Source organism: Pristis pectinata, chromosome 33, assembly GCF_009764475.1.
Source record: "Pristis pectinata isolate sPriPec2 chromosome 33, sPriPec2.1.pri, whole genome shotgun sequence".
NCBI lineage: Eukaryota > Metazoa > Chordata > Chondrichthyes > Rhinopristiformes > Pristidae > Pristis > Pristis pectinata.
The window spans coordinates 5,530,257-5,545,120 of NC_067437.1; the positions used below are offsets into that span (position 1 = coordinate 5,530,257).

Genomic DNA, 14,864 nt, shown 5'->3' on the forward strand with positions numbered 1-14,864 from the left:
CAGAACACTCTACACAAAAAGGTATATTTCACTGTGTGTTTCAATGTACATGTGACTAATAAAGAAATCTTATCTTAAACATCTTCTCTCAGAGGCTGACGAACCTCTGGAATTCTGTACCCTGAGGGTAGTGGAGGCTGGATCACTGGAAGTATTCGAAGAGGATGCGGATAAATTTTTGAAAGGAAGTGAGGGCAATGAGGATCCAGCAGAGAGGAGGCCATGAGGCGTGGAGCTGATCACCCATGATCATGTTGAATAGCAGGGTAAGCTTGAGAGGCCGAATGGCCTACTCCTGCTCCTATTTTCTTGTATCATGCTAAACGCACCCATTTCATAGCACATTCTCCTGAGGTGACACTCAGATCACTTTAAACAAGACGCAGGCTCCTTTTTACGTTGTATCATCGAACCCACGGCCTTTATTCTCTTGGCTTTATGTTTTGATACTCTTAGAAGCTTTTAAAAATTCCATCTGCCTCTCACTGTAATGACGTGTTTCCCTTCTGCTCTCACTCTCCCGTCAAAAAGTTAGGAGTTCAAATCCCACGTCAGAGATTTGACTCTGTGGAGCAAAACACACACAAAATGCAGGAGGAACTCAGCAGGTGAGGCAGCATCGATGGAGGGAAATAGTCGATGTTTCGAGACGAGACCCTTCATCAGGACTAGAAAGGAAGAGGGCAGAAGCCAGAATGGAAAGATGGGGGGAGGGAGAGGAGCACAGGCTGGCAGGTGAGTCTAGGTGAGAGGGGGACGGTAGGTGAGTGGGGGAGGGAGTGATGTGAGAAGCTGGGAGGTGATGGGTGGAAGAGGCAAAGGGCTGACGAAGAAGGAACCTGATAGGAGAGGACAATAGACCATGGAATAAAGGGAAGGAGGTGGGGAACCAGAGGGAGGTGATGGGTAAGTCATGAGGGTGGGGGAGGGGGAAGAGAACAGGTGAGGGGGCCATGGGAATGAGGGCAAAAAATACATGCTGCCTGACCTGCTGAGTTCCTCCAGCATTTTGTGTGTGTTGCCCCAGATTCCAACATCTGCAGAATCTCTTGCGTCTCCGATTTGACTCTGGGCTGACATTTTGGTGCAGTACTGAGGAGTCCTGCGCTGTCAGAGGTGACGTCTTTCTATGACCTGTGACCCCTGCCTCCCTCAGGTGACTGTGAAAGGTCCCAAGCAGCGGAATTGCCCCAAGTGTTCTGAGAAATATTTACCCCTTACTCAGAATTACAGACACTGATTTTCTGGTGTCATCACAATACTGTTAGTGGGAGCTTGCTGTGCACAGGGTATTTATTGCTAACGCTCTATTGGCCAATGAAATGGAGTTGAGCCATTGTTGGGTCACATCCCGCAGTCTGTAACACTGCAATAAAGTCTATCTACTCAGAGTCTACTTAAAGAGCTGAGGGAGCAGAAACTTCTGTGTCTTCTCCCAATAACTGAAGGGTAATTGCTTCAGCAAGAAAACCAGTCAGTAGAGAATAGTTATGTATAAAGGATGTGCATAAAATTAGCCCCAGTCACTCCTCACAAACAAGCTGCCAAGTGTGAATGACAGGAGGGTTACCTAGATGTCTCCTCTTTGGGTGGCTATTGTTGCTCAGAAATTGGCTGCAGCTTGTGGTTAATACAATATCATTTCATTGGCGGTAGCACAATCTGGCATCTCTGGAGAAGAATGTACAAGGCGCTATTGAAGTGCAGGTCTCCACTTCTTCGATTCTTTCCCTGTGTGGGTCTAACGTACAACAATAGATGGGCAGCGATCTGGACACAGTAACATGATAGAGACACAAGAGACTGCAGATGCTGGAATCTGGAGCAACACACAAAATGCTGGAGGAACTCAATGGGTCGAGCAACTTCTATGGATGTCCAGATAAAGGTTCTCAACCCTAAACATCAACTGTCCATTTCCTTCTACAGATGCTGCCTGACCCGCTAAGTTTCTTCAGCGCTTTGTGTGTTACACCTCTTTTTACTAATATCATCCTGATATCCCTTTTGTCCAAATTTTGTCTTGCCCATCTTTCTGTCAGAAAGGAAATTCCTTCCCATAAGTTCATATGACCAAGTACTATCACTATCTTTAGGTTATTTAAAGATTGCTTATGTCACAATGTAGGGGTAATTATCCTATCCACCAACCCTGGGAACTGACTGCCGTTATTAACTGAAAGTGATTTTTGGCACAATAATTTATTTTCCATGTTTCACTCACTGTATATTTCTAGTGAAATTACCCTGCCGTTATCAGGAGGGTAGTTTTTAGTCATTAATGTTCTCTCTGCTCTTGAAGTGAATTTTCGGAGTAAACTGACCTCGTTTGCTGTACACCACCTTGCTTGCTGTGAGTTCAGCCTTACATCCTACGCTGATCCTAACTCATTAACTGCACAGTGTTGCCAACAAACACTATTCTTTTAAGATGTAAAACTAAGAATTTCTAGTGCTCATACAGCTAGAGGAGGTTATAGCAAGAGAGATTGGGTTGGTTTATTATTGTCACATTTACCGAGATACAGTGAAAAGTTTTTGTTTGCGAGTCATCCAGACAGATCATGCCGTACATAATTACATCAAGATAGTAAAAAGAAAGCAGAATACTGTATATAGTGTTACAGTTAGGGAGAAAGGGCAGTGCAGGTAGACAAATAAGGTGCAAGGGCCATCATGAGGTAGATTGGGAGGTCAAGAGTTCATCTTTTAGCGTATGAGAGATCCGTTCAAGAATCTGATAACAGCAGGATAGAAGCTGTCCTTGAGTCTGGTGGTACATGCTGTCAGGCTTTTGTATCTTCTGCCAATGGGAGGGGAGAGAAGCAAGAATGTCCAGGGTGGGAGGGGTCCTTGATGATGTTGACTGCTTTCCCGAGGCAGCAGGAAGTGTAGACAGAGTCAATAGAGAGGAGGTTGGTTAGCATGGTGTAGGGAAGGAAGGGAGGAAAGGAGAGGAACATCAAGGCAACATACCAAAACAGATTACCTGCTTATTCATTGGCAAGATATAATTGCAGTATCTCTGCTCATGAGGGTCAACCGTTTACCCCTGCATCGTGGAATGCTCAGGTGTGTATAGAGGATGACAACAGGCCCAGCTTTAGCTACGAAGGGTCACGTCTAAACGGTTGACCCTCACCGCCCCCAGCCCCGATATCTCCCACTTACTGCGTGAGTTATGGTGAAGAGAAGGAGCAAGATGCAGAGTGATAAAAGAGAACCTAAAGAGGTCAAGACTGAAATGAGTCGACAATTTTATGAGGCAGAGAAAGCAAGAAGATGTTCCCACATGTCAACACTTACATGCCAAGAAGGAAAAGCATGAGTCCTCTCCATAACCAAGGGTTTGATGTGATATCGCACAGATATAACCAGGACTCAGAGCTGACCAGGGGAATCACCCAGGGAGGGATCAGAAATTCTTGGATTAGGTCCATTCGAAGCCTGAAACAACAAGAAGAAAACCATGTGAATAAAAGCTGATCTACTCAATGTGATATGGTTCCGATGCATCACTGTTTGTCACAAGACTAGTTGGACAACAACTTAGAAACATTCATGCTTTGTGCTGTGTTCAGAAAGAAGTATTTTTAAAGCACCTTTCACAACCTCAGGACATCCTCTGGGGCTTTACACCCATTGAGATTTAGTTATCATTGAGACGTTAAGAGTTTAGGTGCTGGCTACTTCAAGTTATTGGTAAAGATGAGTTAACATCATACGATGTTTGCACCTGCTGGATTCATCCAGGAGAGAAAGTTTTCTTTTCTTCTCTTCTTTTCTTCCCTTTCCTAGCCTATCTCTCTTTTCAACCCCCCCCCTTTTTATTCTCTCGTCCATCCCCCGGTGGATCTGCTCTCCCTTCCTCCCCCACTTACACCTGCCTATCGCTATCTCTAACCTGCATCTACCTATGACCACCTTATGCCCACCTCATCTCCCCTTCTTTGTTCACCTATCACTGCTCTGCTTTTCCCTCCTATATATTGGGCTTCCCCTTTTCCCATCTTCAGTCCCGAAGAAGGGCCCTGACCCGAAACGTTGACCGCCTGCTTTTCTCCACGGATGCTGCCTGGCCTGCTGAGTTCCTCCAGCATCATCGTGTTTTTCATCAAGAGAGAAAGTTGCTTGGGGTATTTGGTTCAACTTGTGCTCTCAAACCTAAAGCGTGGAAACAGACCACTGGAAAATCAGGACTAAATATAGAGTCCAAGGACAGACAGAGACTCCATTTACATGGCAGTTACTTACTTGTTTTCAAAACTCAAACTTGTTTTCAATCCACAGCTGTTCCAGAGCTGACTCTGGTGACTTTCAGTAATGCGAACCTCTAACCCTTTCACCTTCCAACTTTGGTCTTCTCTCACCAACCCCCACCCATGTAAACCTTCCAACTCTCAACGTTTTCTCTTCCCATCGCTTTATGAAGGGTGGGATTAGGAAAAAGTCTCCCATTTTGAGGATCGTTAAGCCACACAATGGCCTTCTGGAAACGGCAGTGGAATTATAATCCAATGCGGTATTTAGGAACGGAAGAGGGTTTGGATATTCATCCTCTCAGACCTTTTCAACAATAATTTAAGATCATGGTAAAGATGGGCAAGTGGCCAAGGGTTGGGGAGATCAAAATCAAAGTCATGTTTATTGCTATCTGCAAAATCCATGTGTGCACAGGTGCAATGAAAAACTTACTTGCAGCAGCATCACAGGCACAGAGCATTAGATAAGCAGCATTCACAAGAAAAACATAAATTAAACACAAGAAAGAACAGAATTAGAACAAAAAAAAGTCCATTTTAGTGCAAAGTGATCAAAGTGGTCACAGTGTTGCTAAACTGCAGCGATTAGGGTTGTGCAGGTTGGTTCAAGAACTGAATGGTTGAAGGGAAGTAACTGTTCCTGAACCTGGTGGTGTGGGACTTCAGGCTTCTGTACCTCCTGCCCGATGGTAGCTGCAAGAAGATGGCACGGCCCAGATGGTGGGGATCTTTGATCATGGATGTTGCCTTCTTGAGCCAGCGCCTCATGTAGATACCATCGATAGTGGGGAAGGATGTGCCCATGATGTACTGGGCTGAGTCCACTACTCTCTACAGCTTCTTACATTCCTGCGCATTTGAATTGCCATCCCAGACCATGATGCAACCAGTCAGGATACTTTCAACAGTACATCTGTAGAAGTTAGTTAGAGTGTTCGGTGACAAGCCGAACCTCCTTAACCTCCTAAGAAATTAAAGACGCTGACACGCCTTCCTGGTGATTGCATCTATGTGCGGGGCCCAGGACAGGTCATCCGATATGTTAACGCCCAGGAATTTAAAGCTGCTGACCTTCTCCACCACCAAGCCCCCAATGTAGACTGGTGTATGTTCGCCCTCCTTCCCCTTCCTGAAGTCAACTATCAGTCCTTTAGTTCTACTGACATTGAGTGAGAGGTTGCTGTTGTAGATGAAGTATAATGTGAGGATTATTTAAAAGAGCAGATGCCACAAATTGCAACTGCACAGAGGGGGCTGTGCTTCCTTCCCCCCTTAAACGCAGAAAGTCAGCATGCAGACACAACGAGTAGTAAGGACAGCAAGTGAAATGTTAACTTTTATTGCAAAGGCTACAAAGGAAGGAAATTCTTGCTAAAACTATGCAGGCCATTAGTGAGACCACACCAGGAGATCGATATGCAGGTTTGCTCTCCTTGTTCAGAAGGCATTTTACATGCACTGGAGGCAGTTCATCTGGTTGATTCCTGAGTTGAAGGGATTGTCTTATGACAGAAGGTTGAGCAGTTTCGGCAACGGAGTTTGGGAAAATGAGAGGTAACCTTGTGAACTTTGAGTCCAAGGGTGGGGGACATCATGTTGCAGCTGTGCAAAACATTGGTCAGACCGCACTTAGAGTATTGTGGACAGTTCTGGTCACCACACTACAGGAAGGATTTAGTAGCAACAGAGAGAGTGCAGAAGAGATCCACCAGGACATTGCCTGCGGTGGAGGGCTGTGGTTATAAGGAGAGATTGGATAGGCTGGGTTTATTCTCACTGGAACATCGGAGACCGTGTGGTGACCTTATATAACTTTACAAAATTATGAAAGGCATACATTAGGTAGATAACCATAATCTTCTTTCCCAGGGCAGATGAGTCTGGAACTATAGGGCAAAGGTGAAAGGGGAGAAATTTAAAGGAGATCTGTGGGGTACATTTTTCACACAGAGGGTGGTGGGTATGTGGTACAAGCTGCCAGAGGAGGATAGAGGCAGGTACAATTACAACGTTTAAAAGGTGTTTGGACAGGTACTTGGATAGAAAATATCTAGAGGGACACTGGCTTAATGCAGGCAAATGGGTTTAGCATAGATGGGCATCAGAGAGGGCATGGACAAGATGGGCCGAAAGAGCTCGTTTTGGTGCTGTAAGGTTCTATGATTCTATGGACCATGTAAGAAACTGGTGGAGGTTGACAGGGTAGATGCTGAGAGAACATTTCCCTTAGTAGTGGAGCACAATCTTGGAATCAAGAGAGCCCATTCAAAATGGAAAAGAGGAGAAGTTTCTTCTCTAAGTGGGTCACGGATTTGGGGACGTCTCCACCCTAGAGAGCTGTGAAGATGAGGTCATTGGATGTAACCAAGGCCAATGTGGAGTGTGTTAGGGCTGCCCAGGGCAAGCGCAGCACTGCAGAAGTAGCCTATTCTCCATTTTGTCACATAGCTGCTCGTATATACGCACAAGCAGAGAGGTGACGAGATGGAGGAGCACATGATGGAGAATTGACTAGGTTTTAGGGGACTTGACCACATTCTACTTCTGTGGTATCTTAAACAGAACTTCCTCGTGTGAGAGAATCTAGAAAAATGGGCCACTGTTTAAAATATGGAGTTGCCCATTTAGGGCAAAGGACGAGACGTGTTTTTATTCTCTTGAGGAGTCGTGAGTCTTTGGAAGTCTCTTTGTCAAAGGCCAGTGGAAGCAGGATCTTTGAATGTTTTTAAACCAGATGGAGATAGATTCTTGATAAGCAAGAGGGTGAACGTTTTTTGGGAATTCAAAGTGGAGGGTACAATCATGTCTGCCATGATTTCATAGAATGGTGGAGCTAGTTTTGAAGGGCTGAATGGCCAACTCTTGCTCTTACTTAGTGTGTTTGTATGTACTCTTCCTCCCCACTAGTGCCTTTAGCCCTGTAATTCTCTCCCTGAATCTCTCCGCCTCACCCTCTTCCAAGTTCTTCCATAAAACTTACCCTTTTGACAAAGGAGACAAAGGACCTTTTTTTGTTCTAATCTCGTTCCTTCTTGTAAAAGTGGTGCGTAATTTATGTTTAGTTTATGTTTGTCTTTTGAATGCTGCTTATCTGATGCTATGTGCCTGTGATGCTGCTGCAAGTAAGCTTATCTTTGCACCTGTGTGTACATGGACTTGTGCATGTGACAATAAACTCGACTTTCGACTTTCAAGATCTTTGACCACCTGCTCCAATATCTCCTATGGTTCACTGTATGAATTATCTGTATGATAACCAAGCTGTACGTTACCTTCGGAGACACAAGAGATAATGTAGATGCTGGAATCAGGAGCAACACACACAAAAGGAGCTGGAGGAACTCAGCGGGTCAGGCAGCATCTATGGAGGGAAATAAACAGTCGACGTTTCGGGTCGAGACCCTTCATAAGGACTGGAGACAAAGAGGGCAGAAGCCAGAATAAGAAGGTTGGGGGAGGGGGAGGAGCACACACAGGCAGGGGATAGGTGAGTTCCTCCTACCTGCCCCCTCCTACATTCCCCCTCTCACCTGGACTCACCTATCAACTGCCTGCGTGTGCTCTTGCCCCCCCCCCCCCCCCCCCCATCTTCAAAGTGTAGACACAGGTAGACAGGGTGATGAGGAAGGCTTTTAGCTTGCTGGCCTTCGTCAGCCAGGGGCCTTGAGTATAGAAGTTGGGAGGTCATGGTGCAGTTGTACAGGATACTGGTGAGGCCGCACTTGGAATTTTGTTTTCAGTTTTGGTCGACTGCTATAGGATAGATGTTATTAAACTGGAAAGAATTCAGAAAAGATTTACAAGGATGTTGCCAGGACTCGAGGGACTGAGTTATAGAGAGAGGTTGGACAGGTTAGAACTTTTTTCCTTGGAGCGTAGGAGACTGTGAGGTGATCTTATAGAGGTGTATGAAATCATGAGGGGCATAGATAGGGTGAATGCACTCAGTCTTTTTCCTAGGGTTGGGGGATCAAAAACTAGAGAGCATCGGTTTAAGGTGAGAGGGGAAAGACTTAAAAGGGACCTGAGGGGCAACTTTTTTACACAGAGAGTAGTGGGTATGTGGAATGAGCTGCCAAAGGAAGTGGTTGAGGCAGGTACAATAACAACTTCTAAAAGAACGTTGGACAGGCACATGGACAGGAGAGTTTAGAGGAATATGGGCCAAACGCTGGCAAATGGGACTCGCTTGGATGGGCATCTTGGTCAGCATGGTCCAGTTGGGCCGAAGGGCCTGTTTCTGTGCTGTGTGACTCTCCGAGTCAACTTGAATTTAAATTCCCCAGCCATGGTGGGATTTGAACCCATGTTTTTGGATCAACGATCCAGAACTCTGGCTACTGGCTCTGCTAATGCAGGACAATGATTTTAAAATGAGTGATGATTCCAAATACTTTAGGTTAGAACAAGCCAGTATGTTTCCCAGTAGATAGGACAAGATAAATCGATAAATAGTGTGAAATGACACCTGAACAACGGGGGACGATAAATTCCAGGTTGAAATGAAGGCGAGGAGATCCTGGGAGAGGATGAGAAGTGGAAGTGCTGCTCAGTACATTATGTGGAGAGGTGAGACTCAATGGAACAATATCATTAGGACTGCGGAACAGGCAGTTACCTGTTGGAGCTACCTACAATCATTGTGGCAGTGAAGGATAGTGGTTGCTTTAGTTACTCATTAGCATGTACAAGTGTTCTTTTTGTGTATGACAGGGTAATGGCAAAAGTAAATGAGAGCTTAACATAATAGAAAAGAGATAAGATGTGCTTATTAGTCACATGTACATCAAAACACACGGTGAAATGCATCTTTTTTGCATAGTGTTCTGGGGCAGCCCGCAAGTGTCGTCACATTTCCAGTGCCAACATAGCATGCCCACAACTTCCTAACCCATATGTCTTTTTGGAATGTGGGAGGAAACCGGAGCACCCGTAGGAAACCCACGCAAACACGGGGAGAACATACAAACTCCTTACAGACGGTGGCCGGAATTGAACCCGGGTCGCTGGTGCTGTAATAGTGTTACGCTAACTGCTGCATGTATAACATTCTCACCATACAATGACACTAGATAACTTTGGGTGATACTTCCAATTGTCTTCCCCTTCAGTGATTGAAGAACAATTGGAGCCATACCTTAGAGAGTCTGCTGGGCTCTGGTAAACATCAAGTTGCTAACCGCCTGCGTATTTAAATCTTTTACCCCATTCCAAGCGCACTGTGAGGTCATCATGGGGTCCCCATTATCCATCACATTATGACATCAAGCATAACAAAGATGTGCCTAAAATCTGACCCTGGTATGTATCATCACATGGGGGTATCCATCAACTTGGTCACCTTCTTGCCTCTGGATTAGATGGAGGGTTCAACTCCCACTTTAATACATAATCTCGGTTCATTTTGGTTGTTTCACGTGAAAACTCGCTGATTGATTTGTCTCTTGCACATATCCAAACACTGGTGTATCACACCAAACTTAGAAGGGATATAATTTACCAAAAATACCAAGAAAAAGTAAACTCTCCTCTGCAATCTCAAGAAATATACACACACACACTTAGTCTCTCTCTCTCACACACATTCCCTTACACACACACTCTCTCACACACAAACACAGACATCCACACTCTCTCACACACACTTTCACATACACAAACACGCACATTCACTCTCACACACACAAACACACACTCACTCTCTCACACACACTCACTCTCTCATACACACATGCACACACACAAACACACACACACACACACACACATACACACACACACACACACACACACACACACACACACACACACACACACACACACACACACACACAGTGACTTTATTGCAGAATGCACTGTGCATTAACACCTCTCCGTGTTTGAATAGTCAGACTTTTATTCTAGGTGTTCGATAGATATGTAAATTATAGCTAAGTGACATTTTTATGAAACCTCCTTTGCACTATTGGATATTCTTAATTACATATCATCATAATTATGTAGCCAGTTACATTGATTGCCAGGTGTGGGTTGCCGAATTCTGATGGGCAGCACAGTGGTGCACCTGGCAGAGCCACTGTCCCATAGCACCAGAGACCCAGGTTCAATCCTAACCCTGGCATGTTTTAGGACGGCTACAGAGGACGGTTCCATTGGACAGCTGTGTGAGTTTTCATGTTCGTTTGTCAGTCAGCATCTCAAGCGCCAAGGTCCAAACTGGGTAAAATCTCTACATTCAGAAATTAACCTGCAGTATTTCACTCTAAGTCCCAAATATAGTGGTGAACAAATGCACACACAATGACATGTGGGTCAGTAACTGGCCACTGTAAATTGCTCTGAATGTGCAGATGAGTGGGAGATTCTGAAGGGAGTTGATAGGAATGTGGGGAGAATAAAATAGGATTAGTGTCAACAGGTGGTTGATGGTTGGCAGGGACTCAATGGGCTGAAGGGTCTGTTTCCATGCTGTATCTCTCTGTGACTCTGTTACCAGTAACAAAAAGGATGAACCAAAAGCTGCCTGACACCTGTGTGTGCATTTGTTCACCACTATATTTGGGATTTAGAGTGAAATACTGCAGGTTAATTTCTGAATGTAAAGATTTTACCCAGTTTGGACCTTGGCGCTTGAGATGCTGACTGATAAACGAACATGAAAACTCACACAGCTGTCCAATGGAACCGTCCTCTGCAGCCCACCTAAAACTTACCTTCTGTAGAAGCGGTTGTCACTGGTGTTTGCCGCATCTCTCTTGTTATGTGAGGAGAATGGTATTCAGTAGTCAACCGTAACACAAGGAGTGCTGCCTACAGTTCTAGCAAAACCTCCCTGCTCTTGTACATTTTCATATTTTAGATAGATAGATAGATAGATAGATAGATAGATAGATAGATAGATAGATAGATAGATAGATAGATAGATAGATAGATAGATAGATAGATAGATAGATGAAAAATTCAGATCCTAGTCTTCACGGTATGGTTCAGGCATGGTAGTGTAGCAGTTAGCGTAACGCTATTACAGTGCCAGTGACCCAGGTTCAATTCCCTCTGCTGTCTGTAAGAAATTTGTACATTCTCCCCGTGTCTGCATGAGTTTCCTCCAGGTGCTCCGGTTTCCTCCCACGTTCCAAAGACGTACGGGTTAGGAAGTTGTGGGCATGCTATGTTGGCGCTGGAAGCGTGGCGACACTTGTGGGCTGCCCCCAGAACACTCTACGCAAATGATGTATTTCACTGTGTGTCTTGATGTACATGTAACTAATAAAGATGGCTTATTTTATGTATCTCTCTGTGACTCTATGACTCTTATGCTGAGGATCATTGCAGCTATATAGGAGGCCAAAGGCAGAGAGGTCAGAGTGGGAGTGGGACTGGAGATCTGATCTGTACTTCCCCAACACACATGTGCTTTCCTTTAATAATGTGGGGGCAAATGTCAGGCCAAAGTCCCAGCAGTTCTCATACCTGGTCCTGGCACAGATGAGGACATGCATGTTCAGTAGTCTTTAAGAAGTGGAGCAAGTATCCAGCATCCTCAGTACTCAAGAGAGCCCACAGTGGTGGGACATGGGAAACAGGAGTCAGTCACACTGTCCCCTGGGCCCTACACCGTCACTCAGTAAGATCACAGCTCATCTGATCTTGTCCTCAGCTCTACTTTCATGCCTGCTCCCTACAGACCAAAACTCAGCCTACATGTCCACAAATACATTCAGTGACTCCATCTCCACAGCTTTCTGCAGCAGGGATTTCCAAAGATTTACAGTTCTCTCTTAGAAGAGATTCCTCCTTGTCTTCATTTTAAAGAGCAGGGAGGTTATGCTCCAACTTTATAGAACATTGGCCAGGCCTCAGCTGGACCACTGCATGCTATGCTCCAACTTTATAGAACATTGGCCAGGCCTCAGCTGGAGCACTGCGTGCAGTTCCGATCACCACACTACAGGAAGGATGTGATAGCACTGGAGAGGATGCAGAGGAGATTCACCAGGCTGCTGCCTGGGATGGAGCAGTTCAGTTATGAGGAGAGGCTGGGTTTGTCTTCCCCGGAGCGGAGGAGATTAAGAGGAGAAATGACTGAGGTATATAAAATTATGAGGTATAGATAGGGTAGACTGCAGAAAGTTTTGCCCTGTTACCAGAGGTAGGTAAAACCAGAGGACACAGATTTAGGGAAAGGGGTAAAAGGGATCTGAGGGGGACTTTTTTCACCCAGGGGGTGGTGAGTACCGGGAACACACTGCCTGAGGGAGTAGTGGAAGCAGAGTCGCTGACAGCATTTAACAAGTGTCTAGCCAAGCACTTGAATCGCTCAGTAATAAGGCTGTGGACCAAGTGCTGGGAGAAGGGATTAATCTGGATGGGTGCCAAATGGTTGGCATGGGCAGTGGGCCAAATGGCCTGATTCCATGCTGTTTGACTGACTCTATGACTCTACCTGGATGATCCTTTATTCTAAAACCACAGCCCCAACCTCCCCCCAAGGGGAAAAGTCCTTTCAGCCTCCACTCTGGAAAAAATACCCTCCAAATGTCAAATGTTTCATTAAGATCACCTCTTGTTCTCTTGAACTCATTTTGTTAGGCTTGACCTCCATAACATTTCCTCATAAAGTCTATCCCATCATCCCAGGAGCAATAACCCAGGGAACCTCCTCGGAACTGCCTTACGTGGAAGTATTATCTTCCTTAAACAAGGAGAACAACATCTGGGGACAATTGACAGGAATGTGGTGAAGATAAAATGGGATTAGTGTATGATTGGAGTAAATGGGTGATTGATGGTCAGTGCAGACTGTGCCTGATTCTATGATTGTGTAACAAAGCTGTTCAAGACCTTGGCTGTGACAAGATTTTGCTCTTTGAAAACCCCAACTTTGTCAATATTCCACTTGTTGTCATTAATTGCTGTGCCCACACACAAGCTCTGTGTTTCATCGACAAGGACCACCTGATCTCTCGGTACTGCGACATTCTGTAGTCTGATCATTGGTTTCAATAATGATTTAGCTAGTCCAAACTAAGAGGGGAATTCAAGGTCAACAGACAGGTTTAATTCCATGAGACAGAGCACAATATCATCCAAATGTTCTTTTAGAAACAGAAAACGCTGGAAATACTCATCAAGTCAGACAGCATCTCTGGAGACAGAAGCAGAATTAATGTTTCAGATCGATGACTTTCCTCAGAACTAGGAAAAGTTGAACATGCCTTAAGTTGCAGAGAGTGAAGGGAATAAGGGGAATGTCTGTGAAAGGGTGAGACCAAGAGAGACTGAATGACACAGGAGGTGGTGGTGTCTGCTGAGAGAGGGTGTGGAAGGCTAGATAAGGATAGCTGATCTGTCTTGACGAGGTACAAGTAGCCTATCATCAGAATAGACAAGTTCTAGAATTGGAATTGGTTTATTCTTGTCACTTGTACCGAGGCACAGTGAAAAACTTGTCTTGCATACTGTTCATACAGATCAATTCATTACACAGTGCATTGAGATAGTATAAGGTAAAACAACACAGAATGCAGAGTTAAGTGTCACAGCTACAGTTCAGTTCTCACACAAACTGGAAAGGCTGGTTATCTGATCTGCTAAGTATTTCTAGTATTTTCTCTTTTTATCTCAGATTTCCAGCAGCTTTGGTATTTTTGTTGCTTTTCCATTGATGCTAATATTGGCTTTGTTTTTAAATAATAACTCCCATTTCAGTTTATAAGAGTTACAACAGTGGTAGAAGAGACACAAGATACCGCAGACGTTGGAATCTGGAGCAACAAACAAGCTGCTGGAGGAACTCAGCAGGTTGAGCAGCATCTGTGGAAGGAAAGGAACTGTCAATGTTTCGGGTCAAAACCCTACATCAGGAGTCCTGTATCTTGACTGGTAGAAGAGACCTTTATCCTGGTAATCCTTATCAGCTCAGACAAGGAATAATTAAAGATATTACCTTTACGTAACTTCTGAATGTCTCCTGTCGACTATTTCCAATGGACACACTGCCAACGATAGACATATTTATATTGTTGAATGCATGCCCATCTGCAACAGGACTGAAGTGCTTAAACTCATTTCACTAAGGACCCTCCATCTAATACATCTGAACTGGTTTTGAACTCTGGCCCCAGAGATGAAAGAAGAGGTTTGCTTCCTAAGATGAAATTGGAGCCCCCTGTAACTCAGTCTCAGTTGGATTTGAACCAATCCTGAAGCATTGCAAAAACTAAGGGACTGAAAGAAGATCTGATGCCACGGCCAATGTAACAACTTCTGTTCAGTGATCAGCAGAGAAGGATCACACGAGGAGAGTTTGAAGCTCATTGGTTAAGTCAATGTACATTTCTGAGCTTGGCTATACATAACCAGTGTACATAACCCAGTGAATATGAAGATTAGATGCTTCACCTGTTGCCAAAGGCATCCCAAGTGTAGCTTCATCAGAGAAGGGCTGACAGCCAGCATAAGGCAGATAAACAACCAGGAGATAGACTCTGCTTATAGGGTGACATGAAGATGGCACTGGAAGAGCTCATTTGGAGCAGAGCCAGTTGGCCAAAATGCCTTCTTCTGCACAGTGGCACAGTAGTTGTTAGTCTGCTGTCCAAA

At 44.8% G+C, this 14,864-nt stretch overlaps 1 protein-coding gene across 1 annotated transcript in view; it reads right to left on the minus strand.

The window, feature by feature from the left end:
* The window catches only part of LOC127585407 (cytochrome P450 3A24-like), a 40,054-nt gene extending 28,293 nt beyond the window's left edge, over window positions 1–11,761 (minus strand). Inside the window, exon 1 of the mRNA XM_052042832.1 lies at window positions 11,733–11,761. Within this exon, the coding sequence (XP_051898792.1) occupies window positions 11,733–11,761 (29 nt within the window). The remainder of the gene's footprint in view (window positions 1–11,732) is intronic.
* Window positions 11,762–14,864: the final 3,103 nt, after the last annotated feature.